The sequence below is a fragment of the Megalops cyprinoides genome, chromosome 21 (assembly GCF_013368585.1).
Source record: "Megalops cyprinoides isolate fMegCyp1 chromosome 21, fMegCyp1.pri, whole genome shotgun sequence".
Classification (NCBI taxonomy): domain Eukaryota; kingdom Metazoa; phylum Chordata; class Actinopteri; order Elopiformes; family Megalopidae; genus Megalops; species Megalops cyprinoides.
In genome coordinates, this window is record NC_050603.1 from 14,712,853 (window position 1) to 14,736,020 (window position 23,168).

The 23,168-nt window shown below is 41.2% G+C and overlaps 2 protein-coding genes across 4 annotated transcripts in view; both read left to right on the plus strand.

Annotated features, from left to right (window-relative positions):
- The window catches only part of LOC118796443 (F-actin-uncapping protein LRRC16A-like), a 65,425-nt gene extending 51,641 nt beyond the window's left edge, over positions 1–13,784 (plus strand). For 2 of the 3 annotated variants that reach the window (XM_036555301.1, XM_036555300.1), the window contains 10 exons: positions 74–214; positions 3,176–3,242; positions 3,841–4,034; positions 4,537–4,643; positions 4,878–5,283; positions 8,844–8,892; positions 9,488–9,718; positions 9,955–10,104; positions 11,112–11,264; positions 11,992–13,784. In XM_036555301.1, coding sequence (XP_036411194.1) covers positions 74–214; positions 3,176–3,242; positions 3,841–4,034; positions 4,537–4,643; positions 4,878–5,283; positions 8,844–8,892; positions 9,488–9,718; positions 9,955–10,104; positions 11,112–11,264; positions 11,992–12,170 — 1,677 coding nt within the window. In that variant the 3' untranslated portion in view covers positions 12,171–13,784. The remainder of the gene's footprint in view (positions 1–73; positions 215–3,175; positions 3,243–3,840; positions 4,035–4,536; positions 4,644–4,877; positions 5,284–8,843; positions 8,893–9,487; positions 9,719–9,954; positions 10,105–11,111; positions 11,265–11,991) is intronic. The other variant, XM_036555302.1, reaches the window with a different exon arrangement.
- A 1,521-nt stretch (positions 13,785–15,305) lies between these two features.
- On the plus strand, positions 15,306–22,745 carry LOC118769273 (secretagogin-like). Its single transcript, XM_036516322.1, has 11 exons — positions 15,306–15,375; positions 15,654–15,724; positions 16,549–16,641; positions 17,737–17,826; positions 18,346–18,402; positions 19,144–19,221; positions 20,664–20,719; positions 21,163–21,208; positions 21,590–21,649; positions 22,456–22,524; positions 22,617–22,745. Exons 1-11 carry the CDS (start codon positions 15,306–15,308, stop codon positions 22,743–22,745), a joined length of 819 nt encoding a protein of 272 aa, XP_036372215.1.
- The last annotated feature ends 423 nt before the right edge of the window (positions 22,746–23,168 follow it).

Sequence of the window (23,168 nt, forward strand, 5' to 3'; positions counted from 1 at the left end):
TCACGGTGGTGTGGGCAGGCCTCAGGCACAGGGGTCATAGGTCACTGAGCATGCTCTTTTCTCTCCTCCTTAGGCAGACCACCTGGCCAGGAAAGGGCAGCCCTTGCTGCACCAGGTGTCTGTGGAGACGGAGGTCCCGGAGGAGAAGGTCCCGAAGCGTGCCAGCCCAGAGCACAATGAGACAGAGCGGCTGGATGAGCTAGAGGCCTGCATGGTAGGATCGCCCTCCCCTCTGCCAGGGAATGCTCCTCATTGGCTCTGTTCAGCCGTTAGGGGCAGGGTTTTTGGTGGAGCTGTAGAGCTGTGAGAATTCTGATCTGTGAGGGGCTGATCAGTCCTCATTTTATCTGTAAGATCTCCTCTCTTCTTCACATTTCTATAACATGGATCTGTCACTTGAATCTTAATTGTAAATTTCAGTGTTGGGATCTTTGTATATCATATCTTTTGGAACAAGTGTAGATGTTCAACATATACTCATTTTACTCATTGGTAATTATATAAACAGGTTTTAGATGTAATTATGATGGGCATGCCGATCATATGTTAGTGCAGCATCTGTATGCGAATGCTAAAATGCATAAATTTAAATTCTCAGGAGTATATATGAATTCTTCATTTATCTGTGTTGAGTCTATTTGTGCTCTCCAGTTCAAGGTAATTATACAGCTGGCTTGACCTTGAAAAAGAGACTATTGATAGACTCCCCTCCTCCCTTGTCTGTAGCTGGTTTCATTAATTTTCCTCTCATTTCTGCAGTGCAGTAATTGAGTGGATTCCATAGGGCCCATTGTTTCTGTAAGTGTGTATGCAGTAAAGACCACAGTTCCTGTTTCACAGTGCCACAGCATAGATCCATCACAGACATAACAGGAGAATATGTGCGGTTGAAAAGGCTAGTGTATCAAAACCAATATTGATACTATGGCCACACAGTATGTAAGAGAGTCTAAGGCTGAGGTGAAAAAAGTATTTTTTTCCTATGAATAAACATGAATAAACAGCTCCCCACCTAGTGCCGGTGTTGGAGATACAGGAGGCTCATGAATGATAAATAAAATGGAAGCCCTTGGGCCTACCATTCTCTGCGCTATAGAAGAAAGAAGCTCTCTGAGATTAGCTCAGCATGAAGTCGCTCTAGCATTCAGAAATGGGATAGAATAGGCGCGATTTGTTCATTCACACACAAGTTTTTTTTTTTTTTTGAATGGTCAGGTCCATTTCCTGTAGATATTTACTTGCTGTTTGTGACTATAGTCTGGTCTGTTACCTGTGGGATATTGGCTGGCCTGCTGTGAGAGGAGTCTAGTCCATTACCTGTGGGATACTGACTCTGCAAGATATTGCATGCTGCTCTGCCCAGGTGCGGTCAATGCATTTTTCAAACCTTATCAGCCCAATGTGCTGTACTGGACCTAGTGTGGCCAGGAATGTGCACAGTCACCTAAGTGAATCTGTTTAGAGGCTCATTAAGACATTGTCAGTGGAGCTCTGTGCATGGTTCCAAGCACCGGTTATCCATCTGGAGTCTCAGAGGCAGCCAGATGGGAACGATAAAATCTTGAGCTGTGTGTGGGGTAATGGATAGGGAGCTGCACCCTAAGACAGCTGTCGCTTGCAGCAACTCTGTAGATCAGTGCCTTCCTGTGTGTTTCTTTATGGCCTGCTGACTCTAGCTCTCATGGCCACTGTGACTGCCTCATCCTGGTAATATGCATCAGATTTCCCACTTCACAGATGGCTCCTTCCTCTTTCTCTCTTTCTTTCTTTCTTTCTCTTGCTCTCTCTCTCTCTCTGTCACTCTCTCGCTCTCTCTCTCTGCCCATTAATTGTCATCCCTTCACCTTTCTTTTCCTCACCTCCTTCTATCCTTCCCCTGTCACATTTTGCTTCCCTTGGATTCCACACTGCACCGGTGGAGGTCCTGCTCACCTCTCATCCCTGTGGGCTCTGCTGCATCAGCTGCTAAGCACAGAGCGCTGCTTGTCAGACAGCTGTCCCAACTCCACCACATCATTAGTATCAGAGTTATCAGAGCTGGCTCTCTGGAGCACACGACAGCCTTCTGCCTATAACCTCTGAGAGGCGTGAGCCAGCTACTGGAGGGGACTCCACCATGCCAGTGACAGGGAATTCTCAGTGCTGTGTGGGTGACTTTATAACATTTTTTGAGCTCTGTTTTCCCTGTATAGTGGGAGAGGAGAATCAGCCCTTGAGGGGATGTTTCAGAATTTCATAACAGGTAGTTTTTACAGGTTTAACAGGTAGTTTCCCAGCTTCCTCCTGTTTAGATGTGTAACAACTTGAGTGCTGAGTATATGTGTTAGTGTATGTGTATAATTAATATAATATTGCAAGGAACTGCTTTATTTATTTTTTGTTGAATCCATGTCAGACCATCTTATATGGTGTGTATGTAGCCATGTCAAGGTTGAAAATAATGTAGTCACGTAATTAATAGGATGTGAAGTGATCTGTTATGCGTTTTCATTCTGCTATGCAGTAGCACACTTGTTGAATTAATGCTCATTTTGGAGGAAATGCCCCTAAAGGCTAGGAGGGGGGTAGGACTCTGTGCTGGAAGATTTGCTAATGCTTAGCTGGACCCAGAAGTGAATGGACTGAAAGCAGGACCTTCTGTTTTAGTTCCTTGATGCACAATGGCCAAATATGTTTAATCTGTCTGAGCTTCACAGAAGGTAGCCTCATTCTGGACTTATTTTGAACCAAACTGTGATGTCAAGACTGATTTCCTTTGTAGCAAAGAGTTTTTGAAGGGCAGGACTTGTGAGGTAATTGCTAATTATGTAGCAATTTTCTACTCAGTCAAAAAGCAGTGGCTGAGGAAACTAATCAGACACTTTATGCTCTGCAAGCAGAATAGGCATTTCAGAAGTATTGGTGTTTTTCTTGATGCTGACACACAATTTATTCCTGTTTTTAAGCCATCTGAGAATTAAGAAATGTACTTGTCTAAAAAATCGACCTTTACTCAGTTGATTTTTCCCATTCACTTGCAGTTGATTTCTGAGGAGAGTTGTAGCTACCATTTTAGACATTGAGAGGGAATAGTGTGGGAATAATGGATGTGAGTCTCTCATTTATTTGGAAACAAACTGAGAAATGTCAAGTCTGCTTTATAGTTCATGTTTTCATCATTGGCTGTGCTCTGCAGATGACACCCAAATCCAAGAGGAAAAGTATTCATAGCAGAATGCTGCGGCCAGTCTCCCATGCCTTTGGTAAGCCTGCCTCTCTTTTCAAAGTCAAGATAAGTTGAGCCCTGCTACCATCTCACAGCCAATGAGAAAAGCCCTGTTGCCCTTTCAAAGCCAGTCAAACAAGCTGATTTGAATCCATGACTTTAAACCGGTTGCTTAACTTTTGTTGCTGTTGTCTAGGCTACAACACTACACAAAGCTATCCGACAGGCATAAAACAAGCATGGTCCACAACACAGATGATTTGATGGGGATCAGTGCATGAGGCTTCAAGCTTTTCACTTCAGAGCTTTTTCTGAGATTAGTGTTATTGATTAAAAAAAAAACTTAATGTTTGGATAACACAATGTTACGTAGACTTCACATGGAAAACTGATCTCTCAGCCTCATTACATTGTGCCCTCATTGTTCTGTGCACAGTCCATACAAGTGATACATACAGGTACTGTAAGGTTAATTTTTTTTTTCTTTGTTTATTATAGAAGGCATTTTTGGTCAGCCATTGATATTAAATTGCCTGGCAACATTAGTGGTGGGATGCACTATCATCATATCTTTGTTTGGAGGTGGGGCTTGTTGTGGTTTTTTCTCTTATTGGCTGCTGTTGCATGTCTGTCAGAGATGGAGTTTGACCTTGATAAGGCTCTGGAGGATGTGCCCATTCACATCGAGGACCCTCCCCCTACGCCCAAACCGGAAAAGAGGACCTCTGAGGTCCTGTGTGAGCTGCCGTCTGAGGAGGGGAGGAAACTGCAGCACTACACCAAGCTCCGGCCCAGGAGGAACAAAAAGACCCATCCCAGCAAGGCTCCTGTGAGTACACCCCAAATTTAATAATCCCCAATGTGCTCTAGGCCCTTGTCAGTACATTCCACATTTAACAGTCCCCATGTGCTCTAGGCGTCATAAGTACACCCCAAATTTAAGAATCCTCAGTATGCACCAGGCTTAGTAGTGACAGTGGTGTTTTCGTTGTAATGATTGCTCCGACACCAGAAGATTTCGGGTTCAATCCCTGAACAAGTTATACAAAAGTCTTTTAAACTGTATCCATTTTTGAGTGCTCAACATAACAGAGGTGGAGAGGGGTGTAAGCTTGGTATTGACTGGTATCCTGTACAGGTAATAATGTTTGCATCAGGTCAGCATGTCAAGACACAGAAACTGTTACAAACTGTGACCCTGTGATCCACCCAGACATGGACATAGCTGATGGTGTTGTTGATGGATGTAAAATTTCAGGGGCAATGACTTTTTGTCCTTTATTTTTTCCATGACTGGATTTAAAGAAGTCTTTAACCTTGTGATTCTGCAGATCAGCAGTACGCCGTCACAGGAGAGTGAGCAGAACGGCCTCCTGGGAAGGCTGGATGAGGGCGTGGATGAATTCTTCTTCAAGAAAGTCACTAAGCTGGAGATGAAGTAAGTCTGTTATTAATGGATGTGGTCAACCATGCTAGTCAGGCTTTCATTTCTTCTTTAAGAACAAGTTCTTTTTGTAATGGTGCACTTTGATTTCTTTCCAGAACAGTGCCTTCAGTAATTATGTGATGCTGTGAGCAATTATAAACAAATTCATACATCTTGGCTAGACAAGAGAAGCATAACCAGTTAATAATAAAAAGTTAACATGCAATGTGTTCTTTTGCTTCCCAGACGGCCCTCCTTGAAGAGTTCTCTCTCTCATGAGGGAGACAAGAAGCGCGATTCCCGCAAGAGCGGCTTCCTCAACCTCATCAAGTCTCGCTCCTCCAAATCCGAGAAGAACCACCCGGCCGCCGTGGCGACAGCAGCCGCGGTAACCGAGGCGCCGTCCTCCCCGAAGGTTCCGGCCAGATGCCCCGCCCCCGAGCCGAGCCCCAAGGCCCCGTCCGTGGACCACAGCAGCAGCTCGGACCGCTCTGAGGAGCTGAAGACGCCCGACTCCGTGGACGAGCACTCAGAGAGTGAAGGCAGGGCCAGCCCCCAGGGCGGGCGTCGCTACGGGGTGCAGGTCATGGGCACCGGTCTCCTGGCAGAGATGAAGGCCAAGCAGGAGAAGAGGGCAGCTGGCACCCATAAGGTCAGTACCAGCCAGCCAATCCAGGCGCCCTTCGCCACGGCCTGAAGCAAAGCCATATGGGCTTTAGTCATGCTTGTGCGCTGATTTTGTAATAGTGTCAGATGGATCAGAGCTCTGCCGTGACCTAATCATCGCTGTGCTGTTGGAGTTATGCCCTGTCTCCCCTTTTCACCATGTTGGACAGACCGTGGGGGAGGGACAAAGTCCTCAGCAAAGGGGGTTGAGAAAGTACCACAAAACAGGATTTAGGCTGTGGTCCAGGGCAGTCTGTGCACAGTCTGTTGTTATCTGCAGAAACTAACACTGCATACTGTAACACTCCAAGAACAGTCTCAGGAGGGAAATTCCGGGGGAAAATCATAGCTCTTACAGATATGCCTTAACGTCACACAAAAATTGCATGTAAGTCTTTAATGGGCTGGGTGAATGTTTCTCAACTACACCATGGTGTGTTTTTCTTAATGTGGCAATAGTGTTACACAATGCAGAACTGGAAAGTACTGTACCTTAAATACGTTCATAATACTCATTTAATTTCACTCCATTAAAAGTGATTTCACTTGGTAGGCTTTCTGTAATTCATTTATAAAACTGGATTCTTGATGGAAGTAATTTAGATAAGGTACTATTCTCAGTGGTATAACTGCAGTATCCTACTTTGGATTCAAATTCAGATACCTGAAGTACATTGTAAGTTCCATGGTCCAGCTCACTGCCACCCACAGACTTTAGAGAGTAGTGAAAGAAGAGAAGTAAAGTGTTCCTTTCAGAGCATAAAAATGGCACAGTCTAGACAGCGTGAAAATAGCTCCCTCTTGTGGTGCTGGTTGACGAATGCCGGTGTTTCAAATGCCAGGAGAATTTATTTGTAATGGACTTTGTACTGTATGCACATATGCATTTTATACAGTGATCTTAGTTACATAAACATGCTGAGCTTTTATATGTAATGTGTAAAGTAATGAGTAATTTTTATTGCAAATACCTAGCTCATAATTGGCTTTATACCAGAGCAACGCATATCAATTGTCTGTAAAGGCCTATATGTTTGAGTCCAGTGAGTTGAATTGTCAAATACACAGTAGTTAATTGTAGAGATGGTGTTACGGAAGTTGTAACTTATAAACTGTCAGCTATGTAAGATGAACGCAATATAATGGCAGTCAAAAATAATCACTTACTTTATGTAGAGGTGAACACTTTTTCTGAACAGTGCTTTCTAACCTGACTTTCATGGCTATTTTGCCTGTCCTGACATTAGTATAGGCAGACCATTTGGAGGAGTATAATAAGACAGAGGTAATTTTCTCACTGCCAGCAGAGTGGAGGTGGGGTTTGAGGTGGAAGTAATTGGGGTTTTGAGACACCTTTTGCAGCCATCTCACTTAAGTCCCACGGAGAATCCTTGGGACAGAGTTGCCAGGTATATGAGCAGAGCCGTGGAATCCTGCTGGGAGCCCTGCTCTGGACTACTGTAAACAGCACGTGAGGCATGCGACCACATGTCAGTATGCCGAGGAGGTATGACACCAACTTTAAGCTGAAGGGGGACTGGCCAGATATTTAACTAATATATATATGGCACCATGTACTGTATGCCATGCATCGTTTTCTAGAGACAAGCAAGCGTCCTCCTGCCTAAGCCTACTTTGTAACTGTTTATGGAGTAACAGAAGTGATTCAAATGTTCTCTTTGATCAGCTGCCAGTATGATCTGAAGTGTGACATTGAGTGTTTGTGTGAATGTGAGGAGCATATGACAGGACATATTGCATCAGTATGAAATGCAGTTTCAAATGAGCCACCTCCTCGCCCTGACTAATGGAGCACATGTGTTTGACAAGGCACTGTTGTTAATGTGAGTGATAGGACCCTGAATGGCCGGACAGTGAAGGAGGAGTGAGAGTGTGGGACAGTAATGCTTATCAGAAACATGCTGCCAGTTCAGCAGCCTTGTAGTTAGAGAGTCTGCCTTGACACCTCAGATAAGTTTAGTCTTTTTTAAAATGGCGCCTATTGCCTTGCTGCTTGGTACATATCATCACTGAGATTGATAGGAATAATAGACTTACACTGATCTGACATTCACCCAGAAAGAGCTCTGTTAATTGAATCACTCCAAGTACAATCAGAGCAAAGAAATTTCCTTAAATTCCCTCATCCGTTTTGATTTGTAACCCACCATATATCTGTTACAATGGTCAACCAAGCATAAAACACTCAAAAATGAGGCATCTGATATCGCATTGTATTCAAACATGGAGTTCAAAGACACTATGACCTGATAGACTGCTAGGGCTGCACAGATCTACTCGGGCTTCATTGTCAAGAAAGTACAGCCCACTGGTAATGAACATGAGCTGTCATGAAGCTACGCCTCATCACCTCTTTTTTCTCCTTTATTCTGTAGTACCGAAGAATTGGTTTTCATTTAATGAAAAGGCTGCATACAGCCCTCTAAAATGGAATTGTTGCTGAATTGAATGTCCTGTTGCAGAACACTGCCAGCATTGTGGATAATCCACTCCTTTTCGCACCGCTACTTCAATAAATTGAAGAGCCGATTGAATCTGATTCAATATAAATATTTTATGAGATACCTAACTGTTCATATTATGAGCCTCAAGGCCACTTGCTATGTAGTCACAGTTTAAGAAGTAGGCCCAATTTTACAACAGGCTGCGTATAAAGTAGCAAATGTGCTCATAACAGACTTGGCATTGAACATCCTTGTTTGAAGTGGAGTCTACAGTGCAGTAGTTATGCTTGCAGAGCTGTTTGTTGCGCCATTGAGTTCTTTTGCAAAGTTTTGAGTGTCCAAACCCAATGCTTTATGCTCCTGTCAGGGCCACCACCTAGATGGCCAACACACCAGGCCAGACACCTTCCTCACCTTGACAAAAGCTCTAAAGAAAGCTACCTTTGGAGGCTATTTTAAAATGCTGAAAAACGTAAAAAAATGAAAAACGTGTGAAATCCCTGCTCACAATGGAAAATGTAAATGCTCACAATGTTCTGAAAGGCTGACTGTTGAATTTCCCCTTGATCTGTGTAACGATGCAGGAGTTCTGCTCCATCTGTGAACACACAATGATGCAGCTTCTTGGAGTTTGTGAGAGAGTGATGGGTCTAGTGCATTTTTGTGCCATTGACCGACTTTGTGCCTGTTCTAGAACATTTTTACACACATCAACTAGCCTCATACACATTGCGACTCCACAGAAGCACGGCCACTGGGAAGGGCATGTATGGTGTGTATGATAATATGCAGCATATATGGTCCCGCACTGTGATCACACAACACAAAATTAAACAAAAAAAAAATACACAAAGCAGAACTTGAGCCACCTCTTGAGCCTCACTAACAGAGGTGTCCCTACCTAGCGCTCTAGCATTCTAGCCAGCTAAATTGCTTACCAGTGACATACATATCACTGTTATTGATACACAGAGGTGATGATGTAAGGTAGGGCGTGATTAAGACTGTGTTTATGGGTATATCTCTGGAACACTGAAGGTTGTCAGCTCACTAATGATCATTGTGCTGTGTTCTCTTGCAGACGCCAAACCCCTCCGCCAGCGCAGACAGGCCAGATGGAGGTGAGACAGGTGAGCGATTGCCACTGGGGAGGATCCACACGTACTTTTGGCGGCTCTAAACTGGAGCGGAGAGCATGCTGGGCTTGCCTGAGGGTTCAGTGCTTTAGAAACACTTACAGTGAAGTAACAGCTTTCCAGGTTGTCTGTCTGATGAATGTTATTCATTCCTTGGTACTGCACAGTGTAATGCAAGTGAAGGTGGATTATATTGCCTGTACACTTATGGAGGAACATTATATGAAATTTGAAACAAAATTCTTGAGTTTTTATTGTTGCTGGATGTGAGGGGCAGATATGTAGATATATAGATAAGTACTTCTCATGAATGCTCGACATTGATAATCAAAAATAAAACTAGTGATATGGGATACAGCTACTGATGAGTGGCTTATTACTTCCTTTGATCATTCTAAATAATGATTCATGTCTCTGGTTCACATGACCTCTACTAAGCGTGCATGTGCCTGGCTCTATTGGTATTGGTGGTAAATTAGCATGTGTACTTGTACCAATGAAATTCAAATAGCCCCTGATTGCATTAACGTCATTCCTACTTTCGAAAGCCACATATACAGCCATATCTCTTATCACTTTGTCTGACCAGTTAAAGGGCTCAGCACTCCACCGGAAAGCCACGTATCAGCGCCAGTCAAAGGTGAGGGAGGCGTGGCCTCGGCAGAGAAGCCCGCACGGGTTGAGGGAAAGCCAGAGGCGGCGCCCAGGACCCGCAGCACCCCCTCCAGCCCTAAACCCTCCCCTCAGGCCCCCAGACCCTCCCTCAGCGCCCGCCCAGCTGTACCCCAAAAGCCTCGTACCAGCAGCAGCAGGAGCATAGGTAGGTAGGACTCAGGACTTGGTCTCAAAGGCCAGATGCCTGGGAGATGATTTACATGTTTATTAAGAGGTCACTTCCCTTCACTGTAATGGTTTTGATCAAACAATAAAAGTACAATAAGTAGACGTTGGGTAAATCTCAGATATCTTCGGTTTGTCTGTGTTAAATGTCCAAGATGCTAGTGTTCCCTCTCTCCTCATCTGGAGTTCTCTTGCATTTTGTTCTCCTGCCTGTAGATGAAGGTCCAGAATCCCCAGGTGGGAATGTTTCTCCAAAGGTGTCACTGCCTCCCCACGGCCTAAAGAGGGGACCCTCAGACAAGGAAAAGGAAGGGCAGAGCAGCCCTCTCCTGGGTGGGTCTGGGAACCGGGTGTTGGTTCAAGAAGGTAGGTTCAGTCTGTGCATCCGCGTACAGTTTGATTGGGATTGCATGTCTAAAAAATAGAGAAGGAGAACAAGGACATCGGTGAAAACCCAGTCAATGATATTCTCGGTCCTATCATTAGAGTGTATGGCAGCATTGGTGCTGATTTTGGTAAGACACAAGAAAAGGATGAAATATGCCCCAATTCAATTGATGCAAAACCAATATGTCCAGCTTCCCTATTGACACATGTTATGAAATGAAAGCCTTAGTTTCAGTTGCATTTTCTTCTTTGCATGTATTTTGTGATTCCTTGTGTTGTGTCAGCTAGAGTGTAAGTTGTGCATGTATTGCCTGATTTTGAGCCCTCCAATGAATGAATCCTGTCTTCCAGATTCCCCAGATAAGTGTGTTTTTCCCAATCACCGTGTCTGTCTTAGATTACACAGTCCCCCTTCATTTCCTCACTAGCACTGGGCACAGATGGAAATTAAAAGCCATACACTTGTTGGTGTCTGCACGTCACTGAGCAGACCAGCAGTCCTGTTAGATTATTTTCATCCTTTTTTAACCTGGTGTAGTTCTGCTGAGTACTAGTGCCTTTTCTTTGAGTAATATATTATGCATTCAAAGACCATTACACCAAAGTATCATACTTTATTGTTCTAATGAAGTATAGAGGAATGTTTATGAGCCCTGTGCTAGTGATGTCATCATACTCATATAAAATGGAATGAGATTCAACCAGGGTCTGACTGGGAAAGCAAATACCAGTTTCAATACTCTCATACCTGTTTCAAAAGTGCCCACCTGGGATAGTTTACTTTAAGAATGGGGGCAGCGGTCACAGCACAGTATGCACTTTGTCCTGTGATGAAATACAGTCTTATTAAGCATCCATCACAGATAACTCAGTGGGTCACAGCTGCAGTGTAAAACACAGTATTGGGAACACAGTACTGGTGGCTAGATCTCTTTTTATGGCCGGGATTAGTCATAATGAAAGCTGAAGAGGCTCCCTCTCTCCAGTGGATCTGTCGGGAGACGGTAGCCCGTTTGACTCCGATCAGGAGACAGACAAGCCCGTGCCTGCAGTGAGAATCAGATCTGCGAGGCAGTGTTCCACCAGCACTGCCCAGGAAGTGGACGAGGAGGAGCGCAGGAAGTCCCTCCCCAGACCTGGTTAGACCAATCACCCTCCACCCTTCACATCTCTCACCCTTTCACCTTTTACTTTGTTCCATAAAGCAAAGTCATGTGCTAGATTCACTTTCGGAGCTTTCATGCAGTTGAAATTATTATAGTTATTGCAATAGTATGGTTTAATATTGTTGGTATTATGACTTGTCTGCAGTGCAACATGAAAGCTGCCCTAAATGAATGTACACAATGGCCCTTTCCAAATGGCACTTCAGAAAGTCTGTAAGATTGACATTTGTAACTGAAGGATGTAAGTGCACCACTTATGAAATGAACAGACAAAATGCTGTTGTCAGGGCTCTCTGTTATTCAGTATTACTGAAACTGTTTTTGTCATTGATTTGTATGTTTTTATATCTGAGAGAAATTTGTAAAGTGTTATTATTTGTAAGAATACATTAACAACTATATTAATCCTTCCAGACTCAAAATGCTTTCCAATGGAAAGCATTAGTGTAGGCATACCCACAACATGCACACAAACAAAAAAATATATATACATTTGGATTTGAATTTCAAAATAAGGTCAACAGTCAGGTAGCAGGATTATATATATAGCAAAAATGCTGACACAACATTATACTGACACAAGATAATCATATTCTGAGGGACGGTGGGGGAAAGAAAGACTGTGCACGTTCAGTTGGTAGGTAATGGCGCCCCCTGTTGTTCATTCTCACGTCTGTGTTTTACCACTGTGTGCTCGCAGTAAGGCCAGCCTCCGTGGCAGACGTCGCTCAGCACCAGAGCCACAAAGATGATGACCTGGAGGACGCTGGCACCAAGACCACGGACGGGTCCCCTGACAAGGACAAGGACAAGGACAAGACCCAAGACGGGAAGTCTGCAGCCTCTGTAGAGGAAGCAGACAAAGATTTAACTTCGTAAATTAGAAAAAAAAAAATATGAAAAAAGGGAAAGGTCGGGGCCATCCTGTCTCTGTCTGGAATCAGACTACCTGCTAATTGCACCCTCTGCCTTCTTTCCTCTCCTCTAAGGCCAGATGGATGAAATACTGTGCATATTGTTCTTTGTAAGAGATGCAGAGTAGCAGTATGATGTGTGATGCATTGAGAAGGCTGAGCTACATTATCTTCAATAACACTTAACAAAAGGGAAATGAGGCTTTAAAATGGCTTTATAATAGACATGACATTTGTTCACTGTGCAACAATAAATCTCTCAAATGGTCTTCCTATTTTATTATTCAGCCACAACTGAACAGGCACTGTTCAACACATGCAGCTACCGTGCCCTGTATTGGTAAAGCGTTGTTACTGCTAGAGCTGCTCACTCAGTGTGAGTCCTTTGTGAGTCCTAACTGATTTTAGGGCCCGTTTCTGGTTGCAGTCATACATCAAATGGCAATAAATTGAACTGATGTAGCTAGAACCTATCAAATGCACAGCACTGACTGTACTCCCTCTGTTGGTCCCTTTAGCCAGCTGCAGTGTTCGGGCTCCAACAAGAGAACGCACAATACAGAACTTTAATATTAAACCTTGTTGGCTTGAGGTGGCTCAGTTTCACACTTGTACTGTATGAGCCTTTAAGCCCACAGTCTAGCACATTCACTGTGTATGTGAAAACTCTTTTTGTCTTACATTCAACCCTAAAATTAGTGTTCTTTTTCAGTGTTCGTGACCACAAAGTAAATGCACATATGTTTTACATTCTTTGGGCCCAGATTGGATTGTTTCAGCTTGGCTAAGTAGAGGGCCTGTTGTCTTCTTGGAAAGTGATGCAGGACAGTTAAATCAAGTTCAGTAAAAGTGCCAGGAAACAAATGTGTTTCAGTGGTCACCCTGAGACCAAACAATCTCTAGCTTATAGAGACTGGTTTTATGTTGTTTTCTTTCAGCAGCTTACATCAAATCAATTACAGTGCGACTTCTCCCAGTATTGTTTTTTGAAATTATTTGGCACATATAATCTTAATGAAAAGAAAATAATTGAATGCGATTGTATGGAGATATACTGCCAAAAAGTAGGCAAAGTATTGACTGGAGCATTTGTGTGTCAGATATGCATGTGAGGTACAGTATATGTATATATGTGTATTCATATATCTGTGTGTATATATGCATGTGTAATATATACATAACACGTTTACATGCAGTAATATTTATGCATACACATATTGTGTACACAATCCTTATATTGCTATGATACTAAGCACATTACTAAATACATCGGGGTTTATATTTATAATTTATTAATATAAATAAATGGGGGCATGGTGATGGTTTTTTAACCCATACAAGGGAGCTTTTTTATCTGGAAAAAAACTGTACATTGAATTAATAAATTGATTATGATCAATTGATAATGAGGTGAATCATTGTGCAGGAGGCACAATTGCTGTCTGTTAATCCTAGAAGCAAGGACTGCTGTTCATTTATCGAGAAATGGTTATTGTGCTTTGTTTTGGTGATCAGATTTTTTATAATGCAATCTTATACTCTTTTGTGGAAAAACAGAATCCTTTTCATATTTCATTGAGCTGCTCTATTGGTTGTGGAAATTTCCTTATGTGTATATTTGTACCAATAAAAATTATTTTACTGGTTCAAACCTGTGTATGTGTGTGTGTGTGTGTGTGTGTGTGTGTGTGTGTGTGTATGCGTGTGTGGGGGTGAATGTACAGATAATCCAAAAATTCTGATATTCAGCATGAGAATTGCAGTAAGGTGTGCTGTGTAATGGCAAAACGTTTTTCTTCGTTTCAGATTTGCCCATTTAACCCTTAACTGCAACATTGAAAATGGGGAAATATCAGGCCCAGGTCAATTAAAAAATTTTTCAGGTTACCATCTTTTTCTGACTTTGACAAGAAAAAAACTCAACTTACCACAGCTGAGAAAGCAGGCCACTTCTGTAAAAGGACGACCTTGGCACACACTATAACCACCAGGGGGCAACATATTCATACAAGAAAGACAGGCACAAATTCAACAGGAAGTCTCTGTATTTACCACCTTAATATCAGTTACAAATAAGCTTTCTTATATTGAAAAAGAGGCTATAAAGTATGTAAATTAAGTTATAATTGAATAGAAAAGTAATTGAGCAGTTCAAACCATATATTGTTGAAATAGAAACACTGTAGTCAACAGTAATGTCTGGAGGCTCTAATAAAAGAAATCTAATAAAAGAGTTCTTCAAAGAGCTCTTCAAAGTCTCATTGAAGTCTAATTCCCTATGATCAGTTCATAAGGATGTTTCAAATGCGATTGTCTTGAATTTGCTTAATAAAACAAGTTGGGAGAACACTTCTCAAGGAGGCGTATGCAGGAATTAACTTTTAAAATGTAGGTATGTTATGTTGTTTCTCCCACCCACAGTATTGTGCTTACAAACCATTTTCTTCTGAGCAAAGGCCCAAAGGAATTCCTGAAGAATCAATTACATATGAGCATCACATAATTGTCCATAGACAAAACAGGATCCTCACAGAGCCATACTATAGTATACTATACCATATACTATAGCAGTAACAATATAAAATAATAATGCAATTATTTTTAGTAAACATTATTTACATTGTTAATTGTGATCTGATCAGCTTTCCTGCTTATTTTATAGGCTTTAATATACCAAAACCTCCCATGCCAATATTTCATATAACCTCCTGCCACATAAGCATTAATATAATAGCTTTCATGAAAGACAGATGCTAAGAGATGAGACATATTGTTTTCAATTATCGTTATTATTTAATGACCGATGTATTATTATTCAATTTACAAGTGTATAAATGACATTGTGACATTACTGTGCCCTTACACTGTTGATAGGTCATTGCCTCACTTCATACGCAGGCGTCGTGCTTAAGTAAGACTTCCTCCCTTGAGCCATGGAGGTGGAGTTTTACGGTATTAAACTACAAAGAGTTTAGGAAAGGGGGAGGGCTTCGGGCGAGTACTTGTTTTACAGAAAACGGATTAAGCAGGTGCCTCGCCAAACTTTATTCCACTGATACTGCGGGTTAGCGCTGGCGAGATACGACGGCCACCAAGTACCATGGACAGCACTTTTGACAACCTGGATGCCGCTGGCTTTCTTCAGATCTGGCAGCACTTCGACATCGACGGTGGGCGCGACTATGAACCATATACCTCGCAAGAGTACATCCTTTCGTTAATACTAACACCTCGCTGTCATTTATTCTGTCAGCACTTAACATCAACTGAACTTCGGCTTCATGCCAATGCTTGGAAAATTTAATAACCTTAAAATTGACGGGGAGGGATTTTCTTTTAGAAAAAAAAAGTATTACTCATATGGTGAACAGATAAAATGGAAAACATGTTTTACTGGTTTTGATAAGTCTCTTTTGTTGATATTTTGCAATCCAATTATGTTTTACAGATAATGGTTATATTGAAAAGAAACAGCTGGATGATTTTTTACGACATATGATAAAGAAACTGGGTGTAGACGTAAGTAAATGTCTTTCTTATTGCGCACTTCATATTTTTATGAATCTGAGCGGACTGTTTTCTCTGAGCACATAATTTCTGGTGTGCAAATCATCTTACTGAGATCTAAACGGATGTCAGAAGTACATGTTGAAACTTAGACAGTACGCTATGGTAGTCACAAATAACCGCGTTCCTGCAGTTGGTCGTTCCTAATCAATTTAAATTTTAAGACAGCAAATTGCTTGACAGAAATCGTCGTGCAAAATTAAAGATAATACGCCGTTTTTTAATGAAGTTCTTTTTCAGATTACCTATAATCGTCTTGATATTGCAGGTTCGATAATTAGAAAATATTTAAGAGGGGAATAGGGTGAATCATAAATTTTGGGTTAATAAGGGATGTGTAACTATTTGCTGTACAGTTTATGCAAAAAAAAAAAAAAAAAAAAAAAAAACTTGAAAACAAAATTTTCATGAAACCTGAAACCAAATGTGATTGAATAATGCGTTAGTATTATGGGTCATGTACTTTTTCAGCATCACCGTCTTGCATGAGCTGGTAAAACAGTGGTCTTTACAATCTCTAAAAGATTTGAATTAAAAAAAAAATTGTAAATAATTCATTCTGACGGCACAGACATCAAACCTGCTGACACACATTTGACACAAGCAGACGGCATCATCGTTGGATGAGTTTCCAGAATGGTCACAGTGGCCCTTTAAAACCATCCTGGAAGCTCACTTAAAATGTCATCAGTCAGTTGATGCTTTGCCCTGGCATTAGTAGAGCAAACAGAGAGACAAGGCTGTTGTTAGCACTGTTGTTTTTTCCGCTCTTTAAGGATAAGATGGCAGGGGAGAAGGTACAGCGATTGAAAGAGAGGTTCATGTCAGCCTATGACAGCACAGCGGATGGACGCCTGCAGATTCAGGAGGTACTTCTGCTTTTCTTTCTCTTCATATCTACTTTTGCAAACCACTTTTTGGTTATTTTGTGTGTCTTTTTAGATCAAAGATAACATTTACCTCACAGACTAGTGGAAACATAGGACTGGAAGATGTAAGGATGTTGGTGAAAGCATACCAGGGTTACTGCTAGAATAAATGCTCCAATATGTGGGCTGAACACAAAGAGATGGTTAACAATGATAACTATTCTCCAAGGCCAAGCTTGCTCTTCCCAAAAAGAGATATAGGCAAGGGACAAATATTTACAAATGGTATAAGCCTGGAAAATGTTAGTTAAATGTACAAGATAATGTTTTTTCATGTTTTATCAACTTTGACCCACTGGTGTAGAGAAATATACAGAGAAAGGCAAGATTTTTGAAGATCAAATGGACAGTATTGTTCAGATAAAACTCTGTCTCTCTATATATCCTTCAAGGAGCTAGACATTAGAAAATAGGACAACAGAATGTCAGCACAGGTCACATTAAGTCATCCAGCCACAAGGAGGCAACCTTACATAAAATAGTAAGAGACTTTCTTTACACTGTTGTGCTCAGAACAAGCAGTGTCACTGAATTTTGAACTGGTAGAAAGGTAAAATAAAATCTTGATTACAAGATTTTATTTTACCTTTGATGTATTTGCTGTGGCTCTTCCTTAATATGATTTAGTTTGCTGCAATTATACTTCTTGGTGTAATAATTGTTAATGAGTTATGAGTTCAAAGAGAATTTGTCGCCACTGGGAATCAGACCTGTAATCAATCATTTCTGTGACTGTCAGTCAAACAGGAAAATGCATTTTTTGGTTTTACATGTGAGAACAATCTATGCACATTTTTATGGTTTGTGGACAAGGATAATGGCCTCTAGCTCTGCACTGAGCTGCTCATTTGCACAGCGAGCAATGAACCTGCTCATTTGCACAGTTGTACAGTTTATTACCCAGTTCAAGTAGCAGAAAAGGTCAGTTTCAATCTCTTGGGGAGCTTGTGGTAGTCTTGCATAAGACAGGGGCAATGAAAATGTTTTTACGTCATGTAATTATCGACTGTTAACCTGAAGGCTGTCGTCTTCCAGCTGGCAAACATGGTGCTTCCAGAGGATGAGAACTTCCTGCTGCTGTTCCGAAGGGAGACGCCGTTGAATAACAGCGTGGGGTTCATGAGGGTGAGAGCTCAGCTCCTGCTGCCTGAACCCCCAGTGTTGTTTTTAATGTTGCTACAAGAGATTCATACAGTGTGGTAGGTTAGGTGCTCAGTGTCTAAAACATTTGAGGGTAAAGTTATGGTTTTGTCAGGAACTCATTGATCAGTGTCCTGCACAATTAGCAATTCATCACACTGTCTTGTTGCTGTCCAGCAATTGCCAAAGGGCGTGCTTACAGGTTACGTCAGCACCCCATTCTGTGCTGTGCTTCATTACTTTGGCCCAACCAAATTCCAGCTTCCTAGTCCTTTTGAATATAGGGACTGGTATTGACAGCTACCTGCCCTAAGTCTCTGTTAGATTGATATGTTGTTCAGTTATCTGTTTTTACTAGCACAATTCTAGATGATGAAGTAATTCCACATAGCTTTGTACAACCAGGAAATCCAAATCTGATGTACAACAGTGTACAAAAACAGAAAAAAACAGAACAGGAACAGATAAGGCTGTTGCTATCTCACATGTCTGCTCTCTCCACAGATCTGGAGGAATTATGATGCAGACAGCAGTGGGTACATATCAGCCGTGGAGCTCAAGGTAGTGTAACAGCACCTATATCTTATAAAATGACAGAGCTGATCAGAGGGTTGTCAACATAATCGAAATGCTAAGAATGAGACTTTTGATAAAGTCATTTCATCTGCTGTCAGTTTCCCTGCCATTCCCTGCGGCACTGATCTTCTTTGTTCTTGCTTTAAATGAATAATGAACTTTGACTTCATTTTCAGACCTACACAGACATTGCCAGACAGTGACAGTTTTAAAAACAAAGACTATTCAATAGAACATCAATACGTGACATAAATATTTGCTAAGTAGCTAGCTAGCTAGTTTTGCCTGAGGTAAAGTTAAAATCTTTCGCTGATAAAACTACAACCAAAATGATTAACATTAAGGTAGCATGCTGAAATTTCAGGTTAACTCCTTAAATGGAATTAGCAGGACATAAAAATGTATCCTTTAATAACTAAAAAATACTTTTGGACTCAGTTAACTACCTCAGCCTTGCATGCATGGAAAAAGAAGCGCTGTAGTTTGCTGGGATTAAAAGGTGATCTGATGATCTCAACCAATCACACGACTCATTCATTATTGTACTGCCACACAGGTCAAAACATTTATCCATTTTTTTCTAGTTTTGTCCACCAAAACTATGACAAAGGGCCATAAAGCATGAGTGTCAATGTGAATGTGTGAGAGTTGGCAACACTGTGTCGTGTTGACGTGGAACAATCTTTTTCAGTGCTACCCTGCTCCACCTTCCTTTGTTTTTAACAGAGCTTTCTTCAAGACCTGTTTCTTCAGCACAAGAAGGTCATCTCTCCCAGCAAACTGGAGGAATATACAGACACCATGGTAATACACTCTTGCTCCTGTCAGTGGTTTGTTTTCTGAAGTGCACCCTTGAATGCAATGTATCAGATCATGTTTAGTCCTACAAGTAATCCTTTCAGCTACTTCCCATGGGTCAGCTAAGTAGCGCTTCTTAGCTCTTCCATTAAAGAAGAGATTACGAGAGAATATGGTTGGCCAGTAATGCTGAGTGATTCTCAGATTATTTTGAGTGGAGTTTATAGTCCTTATATTCTCACGAACACTCTGATACAGTACTTATTTAGGCTAAGTGTAAGATTGACATTGCATAGTCTGAGATCCCACAAAGTGATAAAAGACTCATTTATCCAAAGCATTAATTGTAAAGCAGTTCTAGGTGAATCCTTTTAAAAATGGTAAGCATACATGTTGTGCTCACGCAGGAATGATTTCTTCTTTACTGTACCTCTCTTGAATACTCCTGGAAGCTTTGCTGGTGGTATCATTTAGAATGATGTCTTAACACTCCAAGATATCTAAAGCAAAGGTCATTAGTTTGACATTGTGATGGCAGGGTTACATTTTGATAGGAACCATGCCATCATCTGAAGCTTCACCACCGCTCTAAGGCCGCAGTGTGAAGGTGGTGGTTTCTGACTGGATAGTTTGTGGAGGCTGCCATTTACAGTTGATGTTAAGATGTTCAAAAGCCCATGGAGAGAGAGAGCCTGAGAAGAGAACAAAGTCATATAGTACACAAATAATGTATTTTGTTGTGGTACCAGAAATGCCAGGAACACCAAAGTTGCATTTTTATTCCGGATAGCACTAAGGCTTTGACTAGTATAGCCTTAACGGTGATGGATAGTGGTCTTTTGTGGGTGTGGTTGTAAATAAGAAATTGATACTATGCAGAAAAGGCATCAACTGATGAAGATTTAATTACCTGTATTATTAATTTCAGTGACAACATCACTTGTCAAGAAATGAAACACTTCAAAATCATTGTTTCATTAATTCTGCTTTCTGTGTGAATTGCAGTAAATCTATTAAATACTCTTCACTTTTCAAACACTAAAACACAATATGAGTATGGCGAATGAGGAACTATTGTTAAAAATAGTTATTGTTGTAAAATGCCATTGGATCATGCTGCAAGGGCAAGTGCACTTTTAAAGGTGGTATGACTATGTCCACCTTCACACTTTCTGCACGCCTTCAACCATAAAAAGTGCTCTCCAGCCCACTTGGCATTTATCCTGTGCTCTGTGTCATGTGTATACCGCAATTGCACTAACTCCACTGCTTTTTGCCCACATTTATTTATTATACCTGCATTAGAGACTTGTGTTTACATTGTCTCAATTGTGCCTATGATTCAAAATTTAGCTTTTGTACTTTCCAGTATTTCAATATTCACTTTTAATTACAATCTAACTATTTTCATGCAAGTCAGGTTAACCTTGTGGAATCTTTTCTTACAGATGAAAATGTTTGACAAAAATAGAGATGGTCGGCTGGATCTGAACGACTTAGCCAGGTACTGAAGCAATCCAGTGCCACTAATAAAGGCAATGGGCTGGTTGCCATTATTATGCAAGCATCTTTTTGCAGCTGTCATGCCCACCAGCTTTCTCTCATATTAAGAGAGAGGGAGTCAGACAGATGAGGTATGCCCCAGGTACAGCAGAACAGGGGAACAGGGGGCTTCCATTAAGAATATGTCTGAAAAAATGGAGGATACCTGCTCCCAGGTTCAGCCACACCTGGACAGTCTATCAAATCACTAAAGTTATTTAGTCACACAGCTTCCCTTGCAGATATTTCTATCCTCAGCAACTTTGTTCTAAAAACATAGCACTGTTCTCATTTAGACATATCCAGCAGAACTTGGAAGGGAGTTCACCTTCATGCTTTTTTTATACAATCATTCTGCTGGGTTTTGTTTTGCAGTCTAACTCTTATTGTACCTCTCTCCTCCAGAATCTTAGCCCTTAAAGAAAACTTCCTACTGAAGTTTGAGATGGATGTGAGTTTCTAATTTGTGCATATGTTGAATTACAAATTATTGATGTTTATCACTGGATATTCTAGACATTTTTATGAAGGTAGACTGTTTGAGGGGACTTTTTGTCCTTGGCAACACACTGAGCCACCCATGTTATAAAGCACTTGGCTGGAGAAAATCAGTTCATGTACACTGTCAGTTATTCTTGACAGAGCATTGCTCAAAAAAATTGTATGTGAATGCCTGTTATATTCTTCTTTGTCCCCTGTTGTTGGTTCATGAAACTTGGATTTTGGTGTTGATTGAAATTTAATTGAGGTCACAGTATATTGAAGCAGGGTTGATGTGTTTTCTTTTAAATTCACTCAAAATTTAGCTGTTTGCTTCATACCTTCATTTCAGGCCTGCAGCCAAGAGGACAGAAGGCGGGACTTTGAAAAGATATTTGCTCACTACGATGTTGTAAGTGATGATGACTCTGATATCTGGGATTGTTTTAATATTATTGTTTTTACTTGTTTTTCCAGACTACTTGCTAGTAAAAACAATGGAAATGTTGGCTGGAAAAGTAGGCCAAGGTATATCAGGAAAGAGATAACACTGGGCAAGTTATCTGTGGAAAGTGTTGCTTGAAATAAACTTGCCCTGGTGTTGACAGACAGTGTGTATTGTCAGATCAGAAGCGGATTTGTTTTACAGATGCTTCATAAACTGAGCTTGATTTTTTGAAATTCAGCTCACAGTGACACATTTCAAGTTAAGCATTATGACAATTAAGGCTAAAATCAGCAGTTAATTGCAGTTGGATGGCTATGGTCACGCTCAATACAAGTTTATAAATCAAGGAATATTCATGAAACAGTGGGAAATGATTCATCCAATCAGCTCCCCAAAGAACATGCTTATTGCAGAGTCATTTTCATCTAAGAACACAAGACTCAACAAGCCTTAACAAGCATGGCACTTTGTTGCAAATTCAAATCTTCCATCTTAATGACAGCTCTAATAGGTTAGAATTTAGTCAGTTAGGATGAACCCATCTTAGTTGCATTTTAAACAGTGAATATATTCCAATCTCTTTGTGCATATAAATGTCTATGCAAGGCAATTTTAGGGATTCATGAATAGATGTTCCTAATAATGACCAAGTGGAAATAATGGATATACTACCTAAAATACGGCATGATGTTGATGCCTTGGAAATTCACAGCTGGTTTTCCAGTGAATTAGGACATTGAATCAATAACACAGGTTCTCCTTTATTCCAGAGCAAGACAGGAGCCTTAGAGGGACCAGAGGTAGATGGCTTTGTTAAAGACATGATGGAACTGGTCAAGGTACGTTAAAGGCCACAAGGTCAAGCACACTATGCTCAATTCACTGTTACATGGATGCGGTCCATATTATTCCTATTCTCTTGGTCCCCCAGCCCAGCATCAGTGGCACTGACCTGGATAAGTTCCGCCGGGTCCTGCTGGGCCACTGTGACGTCAACAGAGACGGGAAGATCCAGAAGAATGAGCTGGCGCTGTGTCTGGGGCTAAAGCTAAATTCATAACCCCTGTGCTTCTGCCCGTAGCGCCACCTTCAGGCAGTGCTTATGCATGACACAACTCAGTAGCTTTGCACAGCTGTCAGTCAGAAATGGGATTGGGTCTGGGAGGGCTTGAGTTTGAATACATTGACATGTGTCATAAGTGATATAGTTTTCAGATTTTGTGACCTTCCTTGTTTTAGAGGCTTATATTAGTGTGTCTTCCTCAAAATGTGCTGTCTTGTAGTGGACCTGAGAGTTCTGCACTGGCACAGGGTTCAAAGGCAATATCACATGATGCTACTTTATCAGCTGTGAGAAGGCTAAAAGAAGGGCTATGCTTCTTGGTGATTACTGAGGTTTCGAGTAGTGGTGTTTGCTCATTGTTATTGGTAGTGATCTGAGTACTTAACTTTGTCAACAGAATCAATTGTTTTTGTTGTGTCA